Source organism: Haliotis asinina, chromosome 7, assembly GCF_037392515.1.
Source record: "Haliotis asinina isolate JCU_RB_2024 chromosome 7, JCU_Hal_asi_v2, whole genome shotgun sequence".
Classification (NCBI taxonomy): domain Eukaryota; kingdom Metazoa; phylum Mollusca; class Gastropoda; order Lepetellida; family Haliotidae; genus Haliotis; species Haliotis asinina.
The window spans coordinates 535379-552810 of record NC_090286.1 but is presented as its reverse complement, the minus strand read 5'-3'; the positions used below and the strand labels follow the sequence as shown (position 1 = coordinate 552810).

The 17432-nt window shown below is 40.2% G+C and overlaps 2 protein-coding genes across 3 annotated transcripts in view; one reads left to right on the top strand and one right to left on the bottom strand.

Annotated features, from left to right (window-relative positions):
- Positions 1–1049: 1049 nt before the first annotated feature.
- LOC137290361 (lysosomal-associated transmembrane protein 4A-like) lies at positions 1050–8203 on the bottom strand. Of its 2 annotated transcripts, none has more exons than XM_067821245.1 (7): positions 7989–8203; positions 6913–7084; positions 6126–6202; positions 3655–3783; positions 3341–3436; positions 2783–2884; positions 1050–2258 (listed from the first exon to the last, which is right to left on the bottom strand). In XM_067821245.1, exons 1-7 carry the CDS (start codon positions 8088–8090, stop codon positions 2175–2177), a joined length of 762 nt encoding a protein of 253 aa, XP_067677346.1. In that variant the 5' UTR covers positions 8091–8203; the 3' UTR covers positions 1050–2174. The 2 variants fall into 2 exon arrangements, with proteins under 2 accessions (XP_067677346.1, XP_067677347.1); XM_067821246.1 differs by having other exon boundaries at positions 1050–2255; positions 7989–8197.
- A 6270-nt stretch (positions 8204–14473) lies between these two features.
- The window catches only part of LOC137291835 (nucleolar protein 10-like), a 29056-nt gene continuing 26097 nt past the window's right edge, over positions 14474–17432 (top strand). The window contains exons 1-5 of the mRNA XM_067823378.1: positions 14474–14636; positions 16058–16103; positions 16295–16393; positions 16733–16848; positions 17194–17330. Of these exons, the coding sequence (XP_067679479.1) occupies positions 14571–14636; positions 16058–16103; positions 16295–16393; positions 16733–16848; positions 17194–17330 (464 nt within the window). The 5' untranslated portion in view covers positions 14474–14570. The remainder of the gene's footprint in view (positions 14637–16057; positions 16104–16294; positions 16394–16732; positions 16849–17193; positions 17331–17432) is intronic.

Sequence of the window (17432 nt, the reverse complement as noted above, 5' to 3'; positions counted from 1 at the left end):
GCAGTACAGGTCTCGTTGAAGATATATGTTGGGGTAGTCATCTCATTAGGAAAGTTGGACTCGTTGACAAATAAATATGCTTAGTTATCCTCTTGGGGACACAGAATGGTTGAGGTCAACATTCAGGTCTGATGTGGTCAGGAGGTCGCTCTTGTCTGACAGACTGTGATGACTATCGGTCTTGTTGGGGTCATGACAATCGGTCTTGTTGGGGACCTCGCTCTTGTCACACAGGTTGGGGCTGTCATAAAGGTCGGCCTTGTTGGGGATATCACCTTTGTCAGGCAGATTGGGACTGTCATAAAGGCAGGTGTTGTTGGGAAATCTCCTTTGTCAGGCAGGATGGGATTGTTATGATGGTCGCCCTTGTTGGGAAACTACCTTTGTCAGGCAGGTTGGGACTGTCATAAAGGCAGGCCTTGTTGGGAAATCACCTTTGTCAGGCAGGTTTGGATTCTTATGAAGGTGGGCCTTGTTGGGAAATCACCTTTGTCAGGCAGGCTATTCTCGAAACGTTCGTAGCCCTTTGAACTTCTTAAGCCCGTTCTTTACACATTGGCTACGATCAAAGTTAGAATTCTTAGGGCTAGGAACGTTTCGAGAATAAGGGCCCAGGTTAGGAGTGTCATAGAGGCAGGCCTTGTTGGGAAATCACACTTGTCACACAGGTTGGGGTTGTCACACATGTTGGCCTTGTTAGGAAATCACACTTGTCAGGCTGGTTGGGACTGTCATACAGATCAGCCTTGTTGGGAAATCATCTTTGTCAGGCAGGTGAGGATTGTCATAAAGGTTGGCCTTGTTGGGGAAATCACCTTTGTCAGGCAGGTTGGAACTGTCATGAAGATCAGCCTTGTTGAGGAAATCACCTTTGTGAGGCAGGTTAGGACTGTCATGAATGTGGGCCATGTTGGGGAGACCTCCTTTGTCAGGCAGGTGCCACAGATAGAACAAGTCATTTTAAACCGCACTTGACTTGCTCCTGCACCAGTAACCTCAACCAGACAACTGGGAACAGGCCCCATCAATCTTGCAACAACAAAAACTGCTGAGAATTAGGGATTTTATTTCTGTAAGTTATAGTAGTTTCTTTACGAGGAAGAGCACCACACATTCTCATTCTATTCATCCAGAATAGACTTACATCCCTTACATGAAGAAAAGATGCACAATGCGGTTACAGTGTTTCTTGGTGTTTCTGGAGTTATCACTGAAGATAAATGGCATCTCTGTCAAGGAATAAGACAACCCACTAACATCTGAAACATGGAATCCCACATCACATTAACAATCATGTACCATGTTGTACTTCACAAATTTTCCAAAAAATATATCTAAAACTGTGAAACCATTAAGACTGTTTATTGTGAAGTCTCTGACAAAACCATTGCTGACCGTAACAGGCTGTGTGTACAACAGACTACATATATATACAACAGCAGCAGCTGCAGCTTCTGCCTTGCTAGGACAGCTGTACAACATCACCCACGATCACAATAAAAAGAACTAGTGCATGAAAACCACGAAGAAAATACACCTCACACCACCAGATGTTTTTAACCCTAATAGACATTATTACTAATACAAAAATATTAGAAACCAAGCTATCCTCTGCCTGAATACACTTTGTTACTCAAACAATATGCATGAAGACGTCCTAGTGCTTGTGCAGGTAAATGACCAAAAGGCACAGATTAAAAAGTGACAGTATTGTACTCAGTTAAATATTTTCCAAATTGCAATGAACTACTGCTCAGATGTTTTTTTGATGAATATTAGCATTTTTGTGAAAGCCCATGTTATGTAGTTACTAGGTTAGTAACCACGGTAACAACTGCACTGTCACCATGGTAACTATTATGTGTAACAAGCAACAAGTGTATACAAATATCACTAAAAACATTTTGTTAAAATACAAAATGCCAAAGATTCCCCTTTATTGATAAGCACATAATCGCATTAGCAGATGACTGCTTCATAAAATACCCATGGGCAATACCCAAATAAACAAAATACCCTCACTTCACAGTTAAACATAGATCTTTCAAAGATAATTTCATAATATTTGGGCAATTAAAACTCTTATAAATGAAGAAAAACAATGTTCATATAAACATATTCCCATGTAAATCTCAAACTAAGCTGAGAGCAAGTGTTGCTTGGTAACCGAGAGTTTAGTTTGCAGTGTAGGGGGGTGGCATGTTGGGGTCCATCGGCATCTTGATGGCATCCTCGTACTTGGGAGGGAGAAGCATCTGCTGCAATAAACACATCAAAATCAGATCATTAAACCATGTAACAGGTTTAAGTTGGAGACATTTGAACATAAAAAATAGCTGACTGTAAGAAAACAGTTGACACCTGAAAATAGGAGACACTTGAATGTAGGAGACACTTGCTTCAGTCAGAACATCAAGATTGTTACAGAAATACTGGAACACAAACACCAATGTTTTGATGTTTTTATGCATATTCATAATCATATGGAGTATGATTTTGTGTTTGCCACTCAAAAACCTTGCCACTTGGACATGACAGAGCATAATGAAACATCCACATAACAATTAAGCAATAATTACTGTCCATTCAGAAATGCAAGATAGCACAGATTGTTGATGCATCAATGCCAAATGATTTCACCTCCAATGAACAACTTGTCCGATTTGACCCGACCTTGACACGGCGAGTAAGACACTGACATGAGCAGCAAGAGATAGGAGTCTGAGGAAATGACACCACAATCCTAAGGCTAACAGTGAAATGATTGTGCTTTGTCTCCTACCTCTGTGTCAGGATCCACATTGTATTCACGGACCATGGTCCTTGAGGCATGTCTCATCTGCAGATATTTGTAGCAAGCCCAGACGACCCCAATAAGATAAGCCTGAAATACAGTTTATTGTTAGTTCTTCTGCCCAACTTTCCTTGATGCTAAAATGTGAGTGAAATGACCATTCCCAAACAAGCTGATGTAAGTCAAAGAATGTGAGAAACATGCTAACAGGTTTGTCTTGTTACAACAGAAACCAGGACAAGCAACAAAGTAAGTGAGGATCTTAATATTCTTTACCAAGCCTGGAGTTCCCTGGGGTACATGCAGACTGTTAACACCCACTTTTCTTTTCTATATTAACAACTGTGCTAATAGAACCCCAATGCAAATCTACATCTTACTGTGATTTCTGGGCTCTGGGTAGCACAACCAGCAGCTCTATCTGAAAGATGTCTTCCTCAGCAAAATGCAAGTTTAATGAACCATGCCTGTTTCTGAATTAGATGGTGGCAGACTCTACAGATTGGCAGAATATATACAACAGATCATCATATCTGTCACACTGACCTTGATGCAGAGAATTATGATGAAGAGTGTGATGAAAACTAACATCAGCCAGTCTGAGTTCATCTCCAAAACACGGTCCATCCCAGGGAAGTTAGCCTGTTGTCAACGAACAAAAACAACTTGATTATGACACTGTCAGCACAGTTTACCTGTTGTTGATGTCAGAAAAGGATCTCAGTTTGTTACACAACAGAAGCAATTGCTAATGAACAATAACTTCCATCATATTTCTACAGTGTCAATGTGAAAAGAGAATGTCATGTAACTAATTTCACAAGTTTGGGGGATTACTGTTGTCCTCGAGCAGTACTGACCAGCCCTTGTTCTCGGATCCAGAACTTGATGTTAGGGGCATATGTGAAGTAGCCCACCACAGTCAGGCAGTTGAGACAGAAGTCGAACACTTGCAGGCAGAAGAAAGGCATCAGGTAGCCAGGCCGCGTCTGTTATAACAACATACATTGTAGATCTATGACAGTGCCTGTACCACAGCATTAAAAACACTTCTACATGACTAACACTTTGTAAGACACTAGGTGCAGGTTCCCTATCAGAAAGTCTCTAATGTATTAGCTTCAAATATCCCCAGAATGCAAATTATGCAACATGCTTCAAATTTCAAGAAATATTAGGCTCATTTAAGCATTTCCTAATCACTTATCAATGGCTCCACAACAAAATAATAGGTGTTGAAATATTCAGAAAAAGCTGGGTCATATGCCCTGGTGAGTTTGAAGGTTACTCACTCATGAAATGATGTACAAACTGTCAATGAGAACGTATTAGCCAGTTTGACATGGCCAGTGACATCACTTATGTTTAAAACAATAATGTTCCTGCATGCAACTGGTTAAGGTCACAAAAAGTTCACAGAACATCAATATTACTTGTGTACAAGATAACATTTAGATTTTTAATTATTAGAACCTAATAAAATATACAAACATGATATCAAAGTGCTTAACTTTGTTACTGTGGTTGCTAGATGCATAGCCTATAGTGAATCAAAGTTGTATTCTTCTGAACTAATCATGTTAATGCTTTAGCTTCACAATGTGCACAATCTCAGATATACCAGGGGCGTATAGAGTTACATAAGGTGCACAATCTCAGATATACCAGGGGCTTATACAGTTACTCAAGGTGCACAATCTCAGATATACCAGGGGCGTATACAGTTACTCAAGGTGCACAATCTCAGATATACCAGGGGCTTATACAGTTACTCAAGGTGCACAATCTCAGATATACCAGGGGCTTATACAGTTACTCAAGGTGCACAATCTCAGATATACCAAGAGCTTATACAGTTACTCAAGGTGCACAATCTCAGATATACAAGGGGCGTATACAGTTACTCAAGGTGCACAATCTCAGATATACCAGGGGCGTATACAGTTACATAAGGTGCACAATCTCAGATATACCAGGGGCTTTTACAGTTACATCAGGTGCACAATCTCAGATATACCAGGGGCGTATAGAGTTACATAAGGTGCACAATCTCAGATATACCAGGGGCTTATACAGTTACTCAAGGTGCACAATCTCAGATATACCAGGGGCGTATACAGTTACTCAAGGTGCACAATCTCAGATATACCAGGGGCTTATACAGTTACTCAAGGTGCACAATCTCAGATATACCAAGAGCTTATACAGTTACTCAAGGTGCACAATCTCAGATATACAAGGGGCGTATACAGTTACTCAAGGTGCACAATCTCAGATATACCAGGGGCCTATACAGTTACATAAGGTGCACAATCTCAGATATACCAGGGGCTTTTACAGTTACATAAGGTGCACAATCTCGGATATACCAGGGGCATATACAGTTACATAAGGTGTACAATCTCAGATATACAAGGGGCTTATACAGTTACATAAGGTGCACAATCTCAGATATACCAAGGGCTTATACAGTTACTCAAGGTGCACAATCTCAGATATACCAGGGGCCTATACAGTTACATAAGGTGCACAATCTCAGATATACCAGGGGCTTATACAGTTACTGAAGGTGCACAATCTCAGATATACCACAGGCTTGTAGTTTTCTGTGAGAAAGAGGGAATGCACTGTTCATTGTCACTTGTTTTCCCCAAGAGTTTCAATGGTCATTTAATATATTTTCATGAGAAAAGAGGGCAACCAACCCCCTCCCACAACCTCTGCATCCATTAATGCATACATAGCAGAAAATATACATGATAGTCTTAAACATGTGTTGCTCAGTGGAATTGTTAAACAAATTTTGTAAGTACTAAATATGAAAAAAAGAAATGTGCTCAACTAAATGGTAACCAAACAATGATATTGCCACTCTGACCACCAAACTAAAAAAGGACAGCTTTTTGGACTGTCCACCAAACTAAGTTGACTAGATAAGTTATCTGAATTTACACAACTGTTTCGAACTATGAACAATGCCCGAATATGGCAACTATTTGTCTTAATTCACAACAGTGCAGACCCACACTCTACTTTTCGACCCTGCATCTTGCCGTCCAAAGCACATATACACGACTCTGCACATGCAAAAAACTCAAAATGCACGAGATGTGACGGTTGCTTTTTGATGTGATGTTCATATTTCTTGAAAAGGTGTGTTATGGCTATTGTTTTTCACATATCAAAATTATGAACTAAAGTAACCGACATTCTCTTCAGAACAACATGTCTTTTCATATGTTCCACATGTTGCAGGAATGTATACATAGAAATCTATAATTAGCTGTCCACATACAGGAACACACTCGCCCTGGTCTCACATTCAGCTTACCCTTATGACTCCATAGATGAGAGCCACAGTGATCATGAGGTAGGCCACAGTCAAGGCATAGCCCACACACAGGTCCTCTGAAAGACACAAATGTCTAGCATCTGGCAGATGTCTACAGTCAATAATGACCCTTCACATTCATCAGAACCAATACAATTAACGTTGAGGCCCAGTGCTCATGCTCATCAGAACATTAGCATCATACTACAATACTGCACATAATACTGATCATTGGTTTTCACTAAAATAACAAAGCATAATATCCATCAAGCGTTTAGAGTCAAATGAGTTAATGTAGCCACCTACTTCAGTCAACTGTTCTGAATTAAATTTTGCAAAATATTTCACACTGTTCAAAAGAACTATTTACACATGCACTGATGTATTGTGAAACAAATTCATAATGTTGATAAGATTATACATGTAGTCTGAGTTCAGTAAATAGAGAAACTTAGTGACAAGTTCATATACACCATATTCACATTTCCTTGCACTATGGGTAATGATTTACATGTATGTGATGTTTGGTGAACCTAGCATGTAAACTTTAAGAGATACGGTCCGGATAAAGTTTCCAGATGGACTGGAGGAAGGATGGACAGAATGATCGCTATATACCCCATTACTTTGTAACGTGGGTATAATTATTGTCTTCAATGATCTACAGAAATTGCAAATTTGAACTTTGAATTTCCCATGTCATTTTATCAACATTTACATGTCCAGAAAAAGTCCTGACCCCATATGAGCTACAATAAATTTCATCAAACTATCATGGAAAGAGAACCTTTGGTGAGTGATTTCTTCACGAATGACGGATACGCCTGGAAGCCTTGATTTCTGCCAGTTTCAGCAACAATGATACCATCAGTGTCCTGGGTGAGGCCCTGCTTGGGTTGCAGAATGTCTGGATGGAAGGACACCAGGATCAACATTCCTATTAGGAACAGCTGCATCAGCTGAAACAGAGTGAACTTGAAATGAAACCCCAAAATGCCTCACACAACTGCACATCCATCTGCATAGAAATGGTTATATAGTCTTCATTCAACTCCTAAGATGATGGATTACTAATACAAGTGACACCATTACTTATAAGGCCCCTTTTTTCACATTTCATTTGAGGTAACTGCTCACCGTCCTCAGTGGAAACAATATATAGAACATGCATGCTTTGTTTATGGTCTTTAACACCTCCCCCGAACACAAAAACCATTCATGAACCTGCATTAGAATAGAGTTTAGAGTAACCACTGCTTGTTGCAAGAGGCCAGAAGTGAGATCATGAGGTCAGGCATGCAATATTGACATGTCATTATGTCCCAACAGCACAGATAAAAATTCATGATGTCAGTCACTTAATGACTTGAATCAATGAATGTCTAGTCCAGACTCAATTATATACAGACATTAAAGCAAGTGGAAGAATGGAACTATCATCTGATCACAAAATCTAACTTCCAAGTTCCATGGGACACAAGTTCCAGCAGAGAAGATTTAGCTTAAATCCTGACTTCACCTGACACTGCGATCGTTGTGCACAGTACATATGGCACTTTTAGTTGATCAGTACCTACTGCATGACACGAACTATCCAGTTCAAAATCCTACTTCCACATCCTAGTGGTGAACAGCGGTCGACAGACTTAATCTGCCGAACGGAAGGGGTGTATTCAGTAATAGTGTTTATTAACGCAAATCCTATGGTTGATTGATTCGCGCAAATGGTAACTAAATGTCCGAGCAATTGTAATCTGTTTTCCGCGCAAATGATATATGGAAACGCGCAAATACAACACGGACGTAACACTTCAACAGTTTCATTGGTTATATTTGTCAGTATATACACAAAACGAAACTAACCAAGTTCCACAAGCCAAGGAGAATGGTACCAGTCTTGACATGGCAGCAGATACAACAGCGATACGATTGAGGATCGCTTTGGTCAAACTTTAGTCGCATCATTGAGAGGTAGGGTTGTGAAAACAAGATGTTTTCACACACAGCTGACAATGTATTCCACTTCTACAGTTAATGGTGGCACTTCCTGTTTCTAAATATATATCTCTACGCGACATAGAAATAGTCCCAATATGAATTGTGTTTTCATACGAAATATAGAGCAGTATATGTTTATTTTACACAACGTGTAAATGATGATAATATAATCATTGTAGCTATGACAAAAAAGTAAATCACTGGTTCCTGCGGAATGTGTTCTAAATATAGATCTTGTGCGCAACGCGGACACACACTACATAAATTGATGCGTAAAGTAATTATTGAGCACAACAGCTAATGAACCACTAGTCGTTTATTGGTGTGTGTTTTACGAGACACGTCATGCAACATGCATGATGGATTAGTCGTGGTGGCTGAGCGGGTTATCCCGGTGACTTTGTGTGCTGGCGATTACTTGCTCACTCTGAGCAGGGAGACTATATATATATAATCCCTGCTCTGAGAAAACAGGTTCGAATCCCGGATGTGACTGTATAAAGTGGGACACCTTATACTGTAGTACAGACTGAGAAAATTTAACAACAAATATATCATGTTGGAAAGATTGAAAAGCTAGGGATGTACATATCATGAGGTTGGGTTTAAGGAAACACGTGTATAATTATTGGAGTCTGCTAGACCAACTAATCCATATGCATGAAACATATATTACATAGTATTACTTAGTAATATATCTACGACGTATTGTTAAACCACAGATACTACATCAGTATTACATCATTGGGAACCGAATGTAAGTAGTTTGTGTTACTGTAAGTCGTCGCATGTTAGGCTGCACAACAATAAGTAAAGGTTTCTCGGGCACACTGTGACGAGGGTTGTAGGACTTTTTTTTAAAAAAAAATGATAGAAAAAAGTGAAGAGGGAGGAACACATTTTTTATTACACGATGCCATTTAGAAAGTGGTCAAATGCAACATATGTCATATTTGGGATTTCGCTTTCTTAGTAAAGTACAAATTCTAGTACTTATTTGGTTGAGTGCCATCCGGGATTCGAACCCACACCCTCAGAATCAGGCACCAAATCGCCAGCACACAAAGTCAGCCGCCTAGCCCGCTCAGCCACCTTGTATTGTAGTGGCCAAATTGATGATCGGGGCGCGACAAAGTCAAAATGTTTTTTTAAAAAATTGGCAATAAAAAGTATTACTCGCACAAATAAATGACATTTCTCTTTTTTGAACATTTAGCCAAAGAAACAATATTTGCGGAAGGTTTGGCATGGGTTAAATACAGGTTTTAGATAAGCATGAAATATCATAGAGTTCTTTTGAGGAAGCTAAGTGTGCGACTATTGTCCGAAAATATTTGAACCGGGCAGTTAACAAATCGTTTGTTGCATAATTTCCATGAAACTGGATATCAGCATGATTAAGGGACTCAACCTGCACCCGTAGCACCGTCCGTCATTTGAAAAATATAACAGTACAAAATTGTATTACATGCGAATAATTAATATCACTGGCAGAAGTGAGTGAGCATGGCTTTACTGCGCTTGTAGCAGTGTCACGACGGGGGACACCAGGGAGTGAGTGAGTGAGTGAGTTTAGTTTTACGTCGCACTTAGCAATATTCCAGCTATATGGCGACGGTCTGTAAATAATCGAGTCTGGACCAGTCCAGTGATCAACAACATGAGCATCGATCTGCGCAATGGGGAACCTATGACATGTGTCAACCAAGTCAGCTGGTCTGACCACCCGATCCCGTTAGTCGCCTCTTACGACAAGCATAGTCGCCTTTTATGGCAAGCATGGGTTGCTGAGGCCTATTCTACCCCGGGACCTTCACGGGTGGGGACACCAGGCTTTACACATGGTACCCATGTGAGGAATAGAACTCAGGCCTTGGTGACGTGCGAACTGGACCACCGCACCGCCACCCAGACAGAGGTGACTGGCAGTAAGGTAACAAGGAGTACTGAAGACAGAATCTGAAGGAAACCTGACCCACAACCATTCACACCAGCGGACCATACAGATGACATGTATGCATGTGTGTGTGCGTGCGCTCATGTGTGTGTGAGAGAGCGAGTGCGTGCGTATGTGTGACGTGTATTCATCAAAATGGGTATTAGGAACGTTTTGAAGTATGCTTATATCGCCTCATGAAAGGGAAGTAACAACGTCGTCAAGTATAGGTTTACCATTAATTGGCATTTAAGACATCTTTAGTTGGATTTGACAGTAAACAAATGCATAAGACGACATCGCGATCTGTTTGCATCCGCTATCTATCTTACATTGGTCAATACATCTTCCATGATTATTTTCAGTTCTTATCTTGGCTTATCATTTCAAGACTGTAAATTCCCTCTGTGGCACATGTCACTTGTCTCCGTCCCACATCTCTGATTTCACAGGCCCCAGAGGAAAATGGAGCAGAGGCCATGTGCCACAGAGGCACATGATAACCGGTGTCACGATATCGTGTTGTAACAATATGTTTTCAGCTGGCTAATGATTGCTCTCTCTCTCTCTGAGTAACTGTGTATGAACGGTATCACGCGAGCGAGTCTCCTCTGTTGGAGGTCTGAATCTGCCCCAGGGAGAGTTTGGAATCCACGTGGCAACACAGCTGTTGTATCATCAGTGGGATACAAAGTTACCATCTGTCAAAGTTAGTAATTTTACTATACAAAGGACACACCACTTTAATGGCACGGATGTCGGTGTAGGAATTCCAGTAATTCTACCACGGGGTTTCAGTTCCTACTAATTGCCGATATTTTTAGTTATGTTTTTTGTCTTCATTACATGCGGAGTGACCAGAGACAACAAGACTATCCAACCCACTCAGCCATCTGAATGACATTGTGTATACTCATTGCTTTCGCCACCGTGGGTGCAAGGCCGATCTACAATAGTACCGTATATGATCATCTACCAGTCGTCCAACCTCCATTTTGGAAGCCGCGGTGGCTGAGTAGGTTAGACCGCCGTTTTTCCTGGCCATTGGGTGCTTCTCAGAGCACATGTTTGAAACCCGGATGGGACTAAACCCATAGAAAGTACTAGAATATGTACAGGCAAAGAAAACGTAACCCTGAATATAACTTGTGTTACAAAGATTGAAAAGCTCACACACAGATTGTTAGGTTGGGTTGAAGAAAGCAGACATCTACCCGGTTTAATGCCACGGCAGTTTGGCCAGGGGAACTTGGTAAAACAAATTCTCATGGAGGAAAAATTAGCCGTTATTACCCGTGGGATATTCTCTAAATAAACCGTTATTAGGCATGGGGTATTTTCTAAACAAACCGTTATTACCCGTGGGATATTCTCTAAATAAACCGTCGTTCATCCTCGATATCTCCAGGGTATACATTCCGATACGTCTCCGCTATACCCTGGATGCATCTACGGGTAATTTTATTACCTCCCTTTACTGGCTCGCATCCTCACAATCAGCCAATCAGCTAAGCCGCTGTTACAACTGAACTTGCCAGTGTCAATAAAGAGAACGGTTGCAACTGCGAAGGTGTATTCGCAGTGCGACTCAGATTTAGGAGAAATCATACAGACACATTGATATAGGTCCGAAAATTAAAAATATATATATATGCAAGAACTCCTTTTGTCTCTTTCAGAAACCTCTGCATGGTTTGTTTTGCCAAGTTTAATTGGTTAGAGAATTTAAAAAGCGAAAGTGTGTTGTTATTGGCTCGCTCAACTTCCCAGCGTATACACCTGATTGGATAAAACGTCAGCCAAGGGAGGTAATAAATATATTTTTCGAACCGAAGCGAGGAAAGTACGTTGCCAAACGTATACAATATTCTGTATTCTAACTTTAACAATTTCTTACCAGAAGGAGAATAAAATGCATATTTTTAATGTTAATGTTTTAATGTTAATGAAAATGGCGTCATGGTAAGCACCAACCCAACGAAGCCGAAAGTTGTTTGGCGCCACTGTTCAAAAGGATATTACCAGTGACATTTGGACATTTACTAAAGGTATTTTCTATAGTTCATTAACAAAAACACATTTACACACAAATTTCATAATTTATTTGCTGGAATATTAGAATGACCTAGGTATCTGCTGAAGTTTGCATGATTTGTGTGTCTTGGCGGCCGCCATTATTCAGCCCAAGGAACAAAGCTGTATTTAAATGTTATTTTTCCCTTCTATATAGATTAGTACATACTAAGATTCTTGTGATGAACAGACACATATCATGTTGCTGCAGTAGGTAGGAGGTTACAAAATTCTTCCACAATGTACAAACGTGAACTTCTGAACAAAATGGGTCTTCTTTTTATTGACTAAAACTACTGGATAAGCGTCTTCGTATTTTGTTTATGCGTGAAATAAAATAGTACTTTCGTTCAAAATTATGTTCCATGAGTTCAGTATATAATTAAACATCGTATCCTTCAAATGAATTAAGACGTTTTTGTGCAACATCGTATTCTTTATTGTAGGATGTGACCGTGAAAGTGATTGATGGGGCTCTAAAGACAAAATCCTCAGATGGTCCCCAAATCTTGGCTTTCCTGTGAGATGATGCTCTGGTCGGCCTCTACATCGCTGCCGACACCGTGTCATGCGAGGTGAATGTGGAGGGTGGCATCATGGCTGGCAACACGGCCAGTTCAAGAGATTTGTCCTCAAAGTACAAACGCTTCGTCAGAGAATAATAGCTCAGATATAATAGCTCTGTTTTAAGCCCATTCATCTTTGATTTGCGAGTGTAACTAGCAGATGAGGTAAGATGTGCACAAATGAGTTAAAGTTAAAAGTTACATTCTCCTACACCCCATGCACCCATCTGCGATCTAACAAAATGATTACGATAGTAACACGTTTGCTGTGCCCTTAAATGCACAATGGTCTTAAGTGCACAGAAAGCATTAATATTCATCAGTGGGCGGAGCTTATGTGATTGCGTCACATTCACAGCACAGTATCTTCCACTGAACTAACGGAGGGAGTGAACGCTCAGCCCACTGATGAATATTAATTTACGAGAAAGCTGATCAACACAGCTTTGTACAAATCACGAAACAAAATTTTCAAATGCATTCATATTTAGGTGAAATGCATCTTTTTCAGAAGAACCGAATTGTCCTATTTTCGACAAAGCCGAAATAAACCAATAACACCGATTTGGATGTCCAAAAGAAAGGTTGTAAGAAATTTTTCGATGGAGACAAAGACAAAATCTTGTAAAGTCAGCAGTTTCATAAATGTTTTAAAGTCACCAGTTTTAAAAATGTTTTAAAGTCACCAGTTTCATAAATGTTTTAAGGTCACCAGTTTCATAAATGTTTTAAAGTCACCACTTTCATCCATCAGTACAAGAAACAACTGTTGTTAAGTGTGTAACGTTGTAAAAGAATCATTCCTATGATTCCAGTCTTTTATAACATTTTCTGTTGATTTGCATTGGTGAAAACAGATAAAAAGTGTCCTTGATATTGTAAAATGTGTTTAGGAACATCTAAAAATATTTTTAACCTTTTTGTCTGCAAAATAACATTTTTCCATTTTCCGTTTACACATGTCAATATCAGTCGCCAAAACATAGCAATATTCTACCTGTATTTGCGTCCATATCACGCGTAGAATTATTCTGCAGGGTATAAAGAGAGACTAGCAGACATGATATGATACACATGTTCGAGGAATATGGTACGGTTAACAGCTGGAGAGAGAGAAAGGGCCATTGGGATGAGGTCGACATACAATTTTGCTGCCAACGCCCTCGGTTGTCACCGTATCACTGTCATAAGACTTATTCAGCGCCACAGAGAGACTGTGGTCGCCATTTACTGACCAAAAGTAGACCTCCACGCATCACAGTGCTAGCTATGCCAGGTGTCTCCGTCATCAAGGAACGAGGGTAAAGTGATGGTGAGTTTAGTTTTACGTCGCACTCAGCAATATTCCAGCCATATGGTGGTAGTCTGTAAATAATCGAGTCTGGACAAGACAATCCAGTGATCAACAACATGAGCATCGATCTGCGCAATTGGGAACCGATGACATGTGTCAACCAAGTCAGCGAGTCTGACCACCCGATCCCGTTAGTCGCCTCTTACGACAAGCATAGTCGTCTTTTATGGCAAGCATGGGTTGCTAAAGGTCTATTCTACGGATATTCACGGGTTCCATAAGCCTTGTTGCAAGGCTGTAGTGTATGCTGAGCCCATGGATGTAAAGTAATTCTGTCCGTCAAAGAGGCAAGTCTAGATATGGTCTGTTATTTATCATTCAAAAGTAAGCATCATTTAAACTATTGACTTTTATCGTAAAGGCTCATACAGTCGATTTGGAGGAGAAAATACACGCTCTACTGCATAGCCTTCGCTAGGCGATTTCGCTGTACGGAGCTCACACTTCTCAACACATCCGCTTATCATGGAGTTCGACTAACACGTGCTTGTGTTTATGTTTGATCGTAAAAAGGAAAGATGCAAGTCTCCAACCCAAATAATGTTAAGATCTACAACCTAAGTGCTGGAAAATCTCTCCCTGACGTAAGTCTTCATACTGTATTAGTTTAAAATTTCAAAGAATGTTTCGGGAGCACTTTTCAGTGTGGTACCATGTTAAGGATATACAGATTGTGTTGTAGCTTGTTGGGACTGTTCCTATCCTTGGTTAAGACAGACGACGGTAAGAGTTCCTCACGTTCCCCTATCCCAAATAAGATTTATAAAGTAATATTTGCTACAATAATTAACAAAACGTACGTAATTATTGACACAACTTGCAATTACTAGAGAAAGTTAGTTACGACCAAAAGTCCAAAATTGAAGTTAGGATTAGGGTCAGGTTTAGAGATTGGGTATATAGTTGAGGGAATAGAAGGACATGGATTAGGTTTAGGGTCAGGTTTAGAGTTAGGTATATAGATGGGGGAATAGAAGGACATGCATTTTACTTGGCCAGCTCATATGGTGTCAGTTGGCTCAGGTGTCACTCTCACACAAAATGGTCTATGCTAAATGAGCACCAGTTATCTGTGCTGGAGTTTCTGCTAAACATGGTAGAGTATTGGCTCTGTATACCTCATTAGCCCAGTGTAGCATCAAACTGCCCAAAAGTTAAGAGTTATATCCGTAGCACCCCATGCATCCTATTTATCATGATTATTTCTGTGATAAGGGTTTAGGTGTAGGGTTTAGTTGTCAAATTTGGTATATTATGTTAGGGTTAGATGTAGAGCAGGCTTTTTATGAAACAATATCTATTCTTTGGCACAGGATGATTTTAAAAAAGACAGGGGTTAGGGGATGGAAAAGAGCTCAAGTGTGCTAGTTCCAATTGTAGTGAGAAAATGTAAGAGTTGTAAAGGGCAATAGTGCCCACAGGTGCTATGAGCAAAATCTAATTGTCACACTGTAAATGATAAGATAACCAGATATAACTCAGAAAAGTTATGTAAAACGTCTCCACTGATCTCATGCATCTTCAGACATAAGTGTACCCGTGAAGGTCCCAGGGTAGAATAGGCCTTCAGCAACTCATGCATGTTGTAAGAGGCGACTATGCTTGTCGTAAGAGGCGACTAACGGGATCAGGTGGTCAGGCTTGCTGACTTGGTTGTCACATGTCATCGGTTCCAAATTGCGCAGATTGATGCTCATGTTGTTGATCACTGGATTGTCTTGTCCAGACTCAATTATTTACAGACCACCGCCATATGGCTGGAATATTGCTGAGTGCGGCGTAAAACTGAACTCACTCACTCACTTCAGACATAAGCGGAGTTAACTGTGGTATGGTTAGGGCACCAGTATGGTTAATTGTGTCAGAGCAGGTCCTCCACAATCTTCAGCCCTTGAATCCTTGAGCCAAGCAGTGGTGAACACATTCCATGGTTATTCCAACTGATACATTTCAAATTCACTCTCTCATTAAAAGTTGTCAAATTTGGTTTATTTATACCTTTCAGTGGTTGTCAGACAGGAAGAAAAGAAAGCTACGGAAAAGTGATGTTGGTGAGTTTTGTGTGAAGTTAACAACATGACCTATTGTTTACTGATTTTAACGACCTTGTTTTCTGCATGTGTGTCTGCATACAAACACTTGCACAAACAGATGGGTACAGACACCCACTTAATTTATTGGGAAAATGGTTGCCATCATGTTTGCTTATGTTATGGCGGATTGAATTTAATTGTATCTACAGATATTCAAAGACGGATAGAGCTTATTCAAGACTTTGAGATGCCAGCAGTGAGTCGATGTGTCCAGATGTCTAGAGATGGACAGTACATACTAACCACAGGTAAAACATATTTTCATCACGATCACAATTACAACATGGTTGTAACATAGGTCACAATTACAACATGGCTGTAACATAGGTCACAATTACAACATGGTTGTAACATAGGTCACAATTACAACATGGTTGTAACATAGGTCACAATTACAACATGGTTGTAACATAGGTCACAATTACAACATGGTTGTAACATAGGTCACAATTACAAGGGCTGCTATATACATGTACAATGGTTGGAATATAGTTTAGATCACTTTTGAGGGTTGCAGGACGGTTTGCATGACTACAATTTGTTTAGGTGTGAGATTAAAGTATAAGATATCTTTTGTCTTTGTGAAGGTACTTATAAGCCTCGACTACGATGCTATGACGTCCACCAGTTGTCACTCAAGTTTGAGCGAGGGCTAGATGCAGAAGTCCTCAAGTTCTTGGTTCTGTCAGAGGACTACACGAAGGTGAGTGTCTGCTATGGAGATAAATCTATGCAGCAATATCATTGGGACTTTTGACCTTGGACAGTGATTATTCAAATTAACATGTCATTGACCTCCATTAACGTGGTGTTGACCTCAGTTAACATGGCGTTGATTGGAGTTACTGTGGCATAAATTGGAAGTGAAGAGTTGTTGACTGGAAGTTATGTGTTGATTGGACGTAATGTGGTGTTGATTGGAGCTCAAGGCATTGATTGGAGCTCAAGGCATTGATTGGAAGTGATTGGGAAGTGATTGGAGCTCAAGGCATTGATTGGAAGTGATTGGAATTACCATGATGTTCATTGGTTCAGTTGTCCTTGACAGGTGCTGTTCCTGGAGGATGAAAGATATGTCGAGTTCCACACACAGTATGGTCGTCACTACCGAACCCGGATTCCCAAGTATGGCCGTGACCTGGCTTATCACTACCCCAGTTGTGATGTCTACTTTGTGGGTGTGAGGTGAGACATCACTGAAAGATCTATGTACACACGACATATAATTGCCCTCATTTACCATGCCCATCAGTCTAAGTAAACTAACTCTCAGTATTATTCGTTATT

Coding starts and splice junctions, on each gene's coding strand:
- LOC137290361 (XM_067821245.1), bottom strand. CDS start 8,090: ATGATGCGACTAAAGTTTGACCAAAGCGATCCTCAATCGTATCGCTGT. Junction 3,437..3,654: donor GGATCCGAGAACAAGGGCTG/GTCAGTACTGCT, acceptor CGTTGACAACAG/GCTAACTTCCCTGGGATGGA. Junction 2,885..3,340: donor TCATAATTCTCTGCATCAAG/GTCAGTGTGACA, acceptor ACTGTATTTCAG/GCTTATCTTATTGGGGTCGT.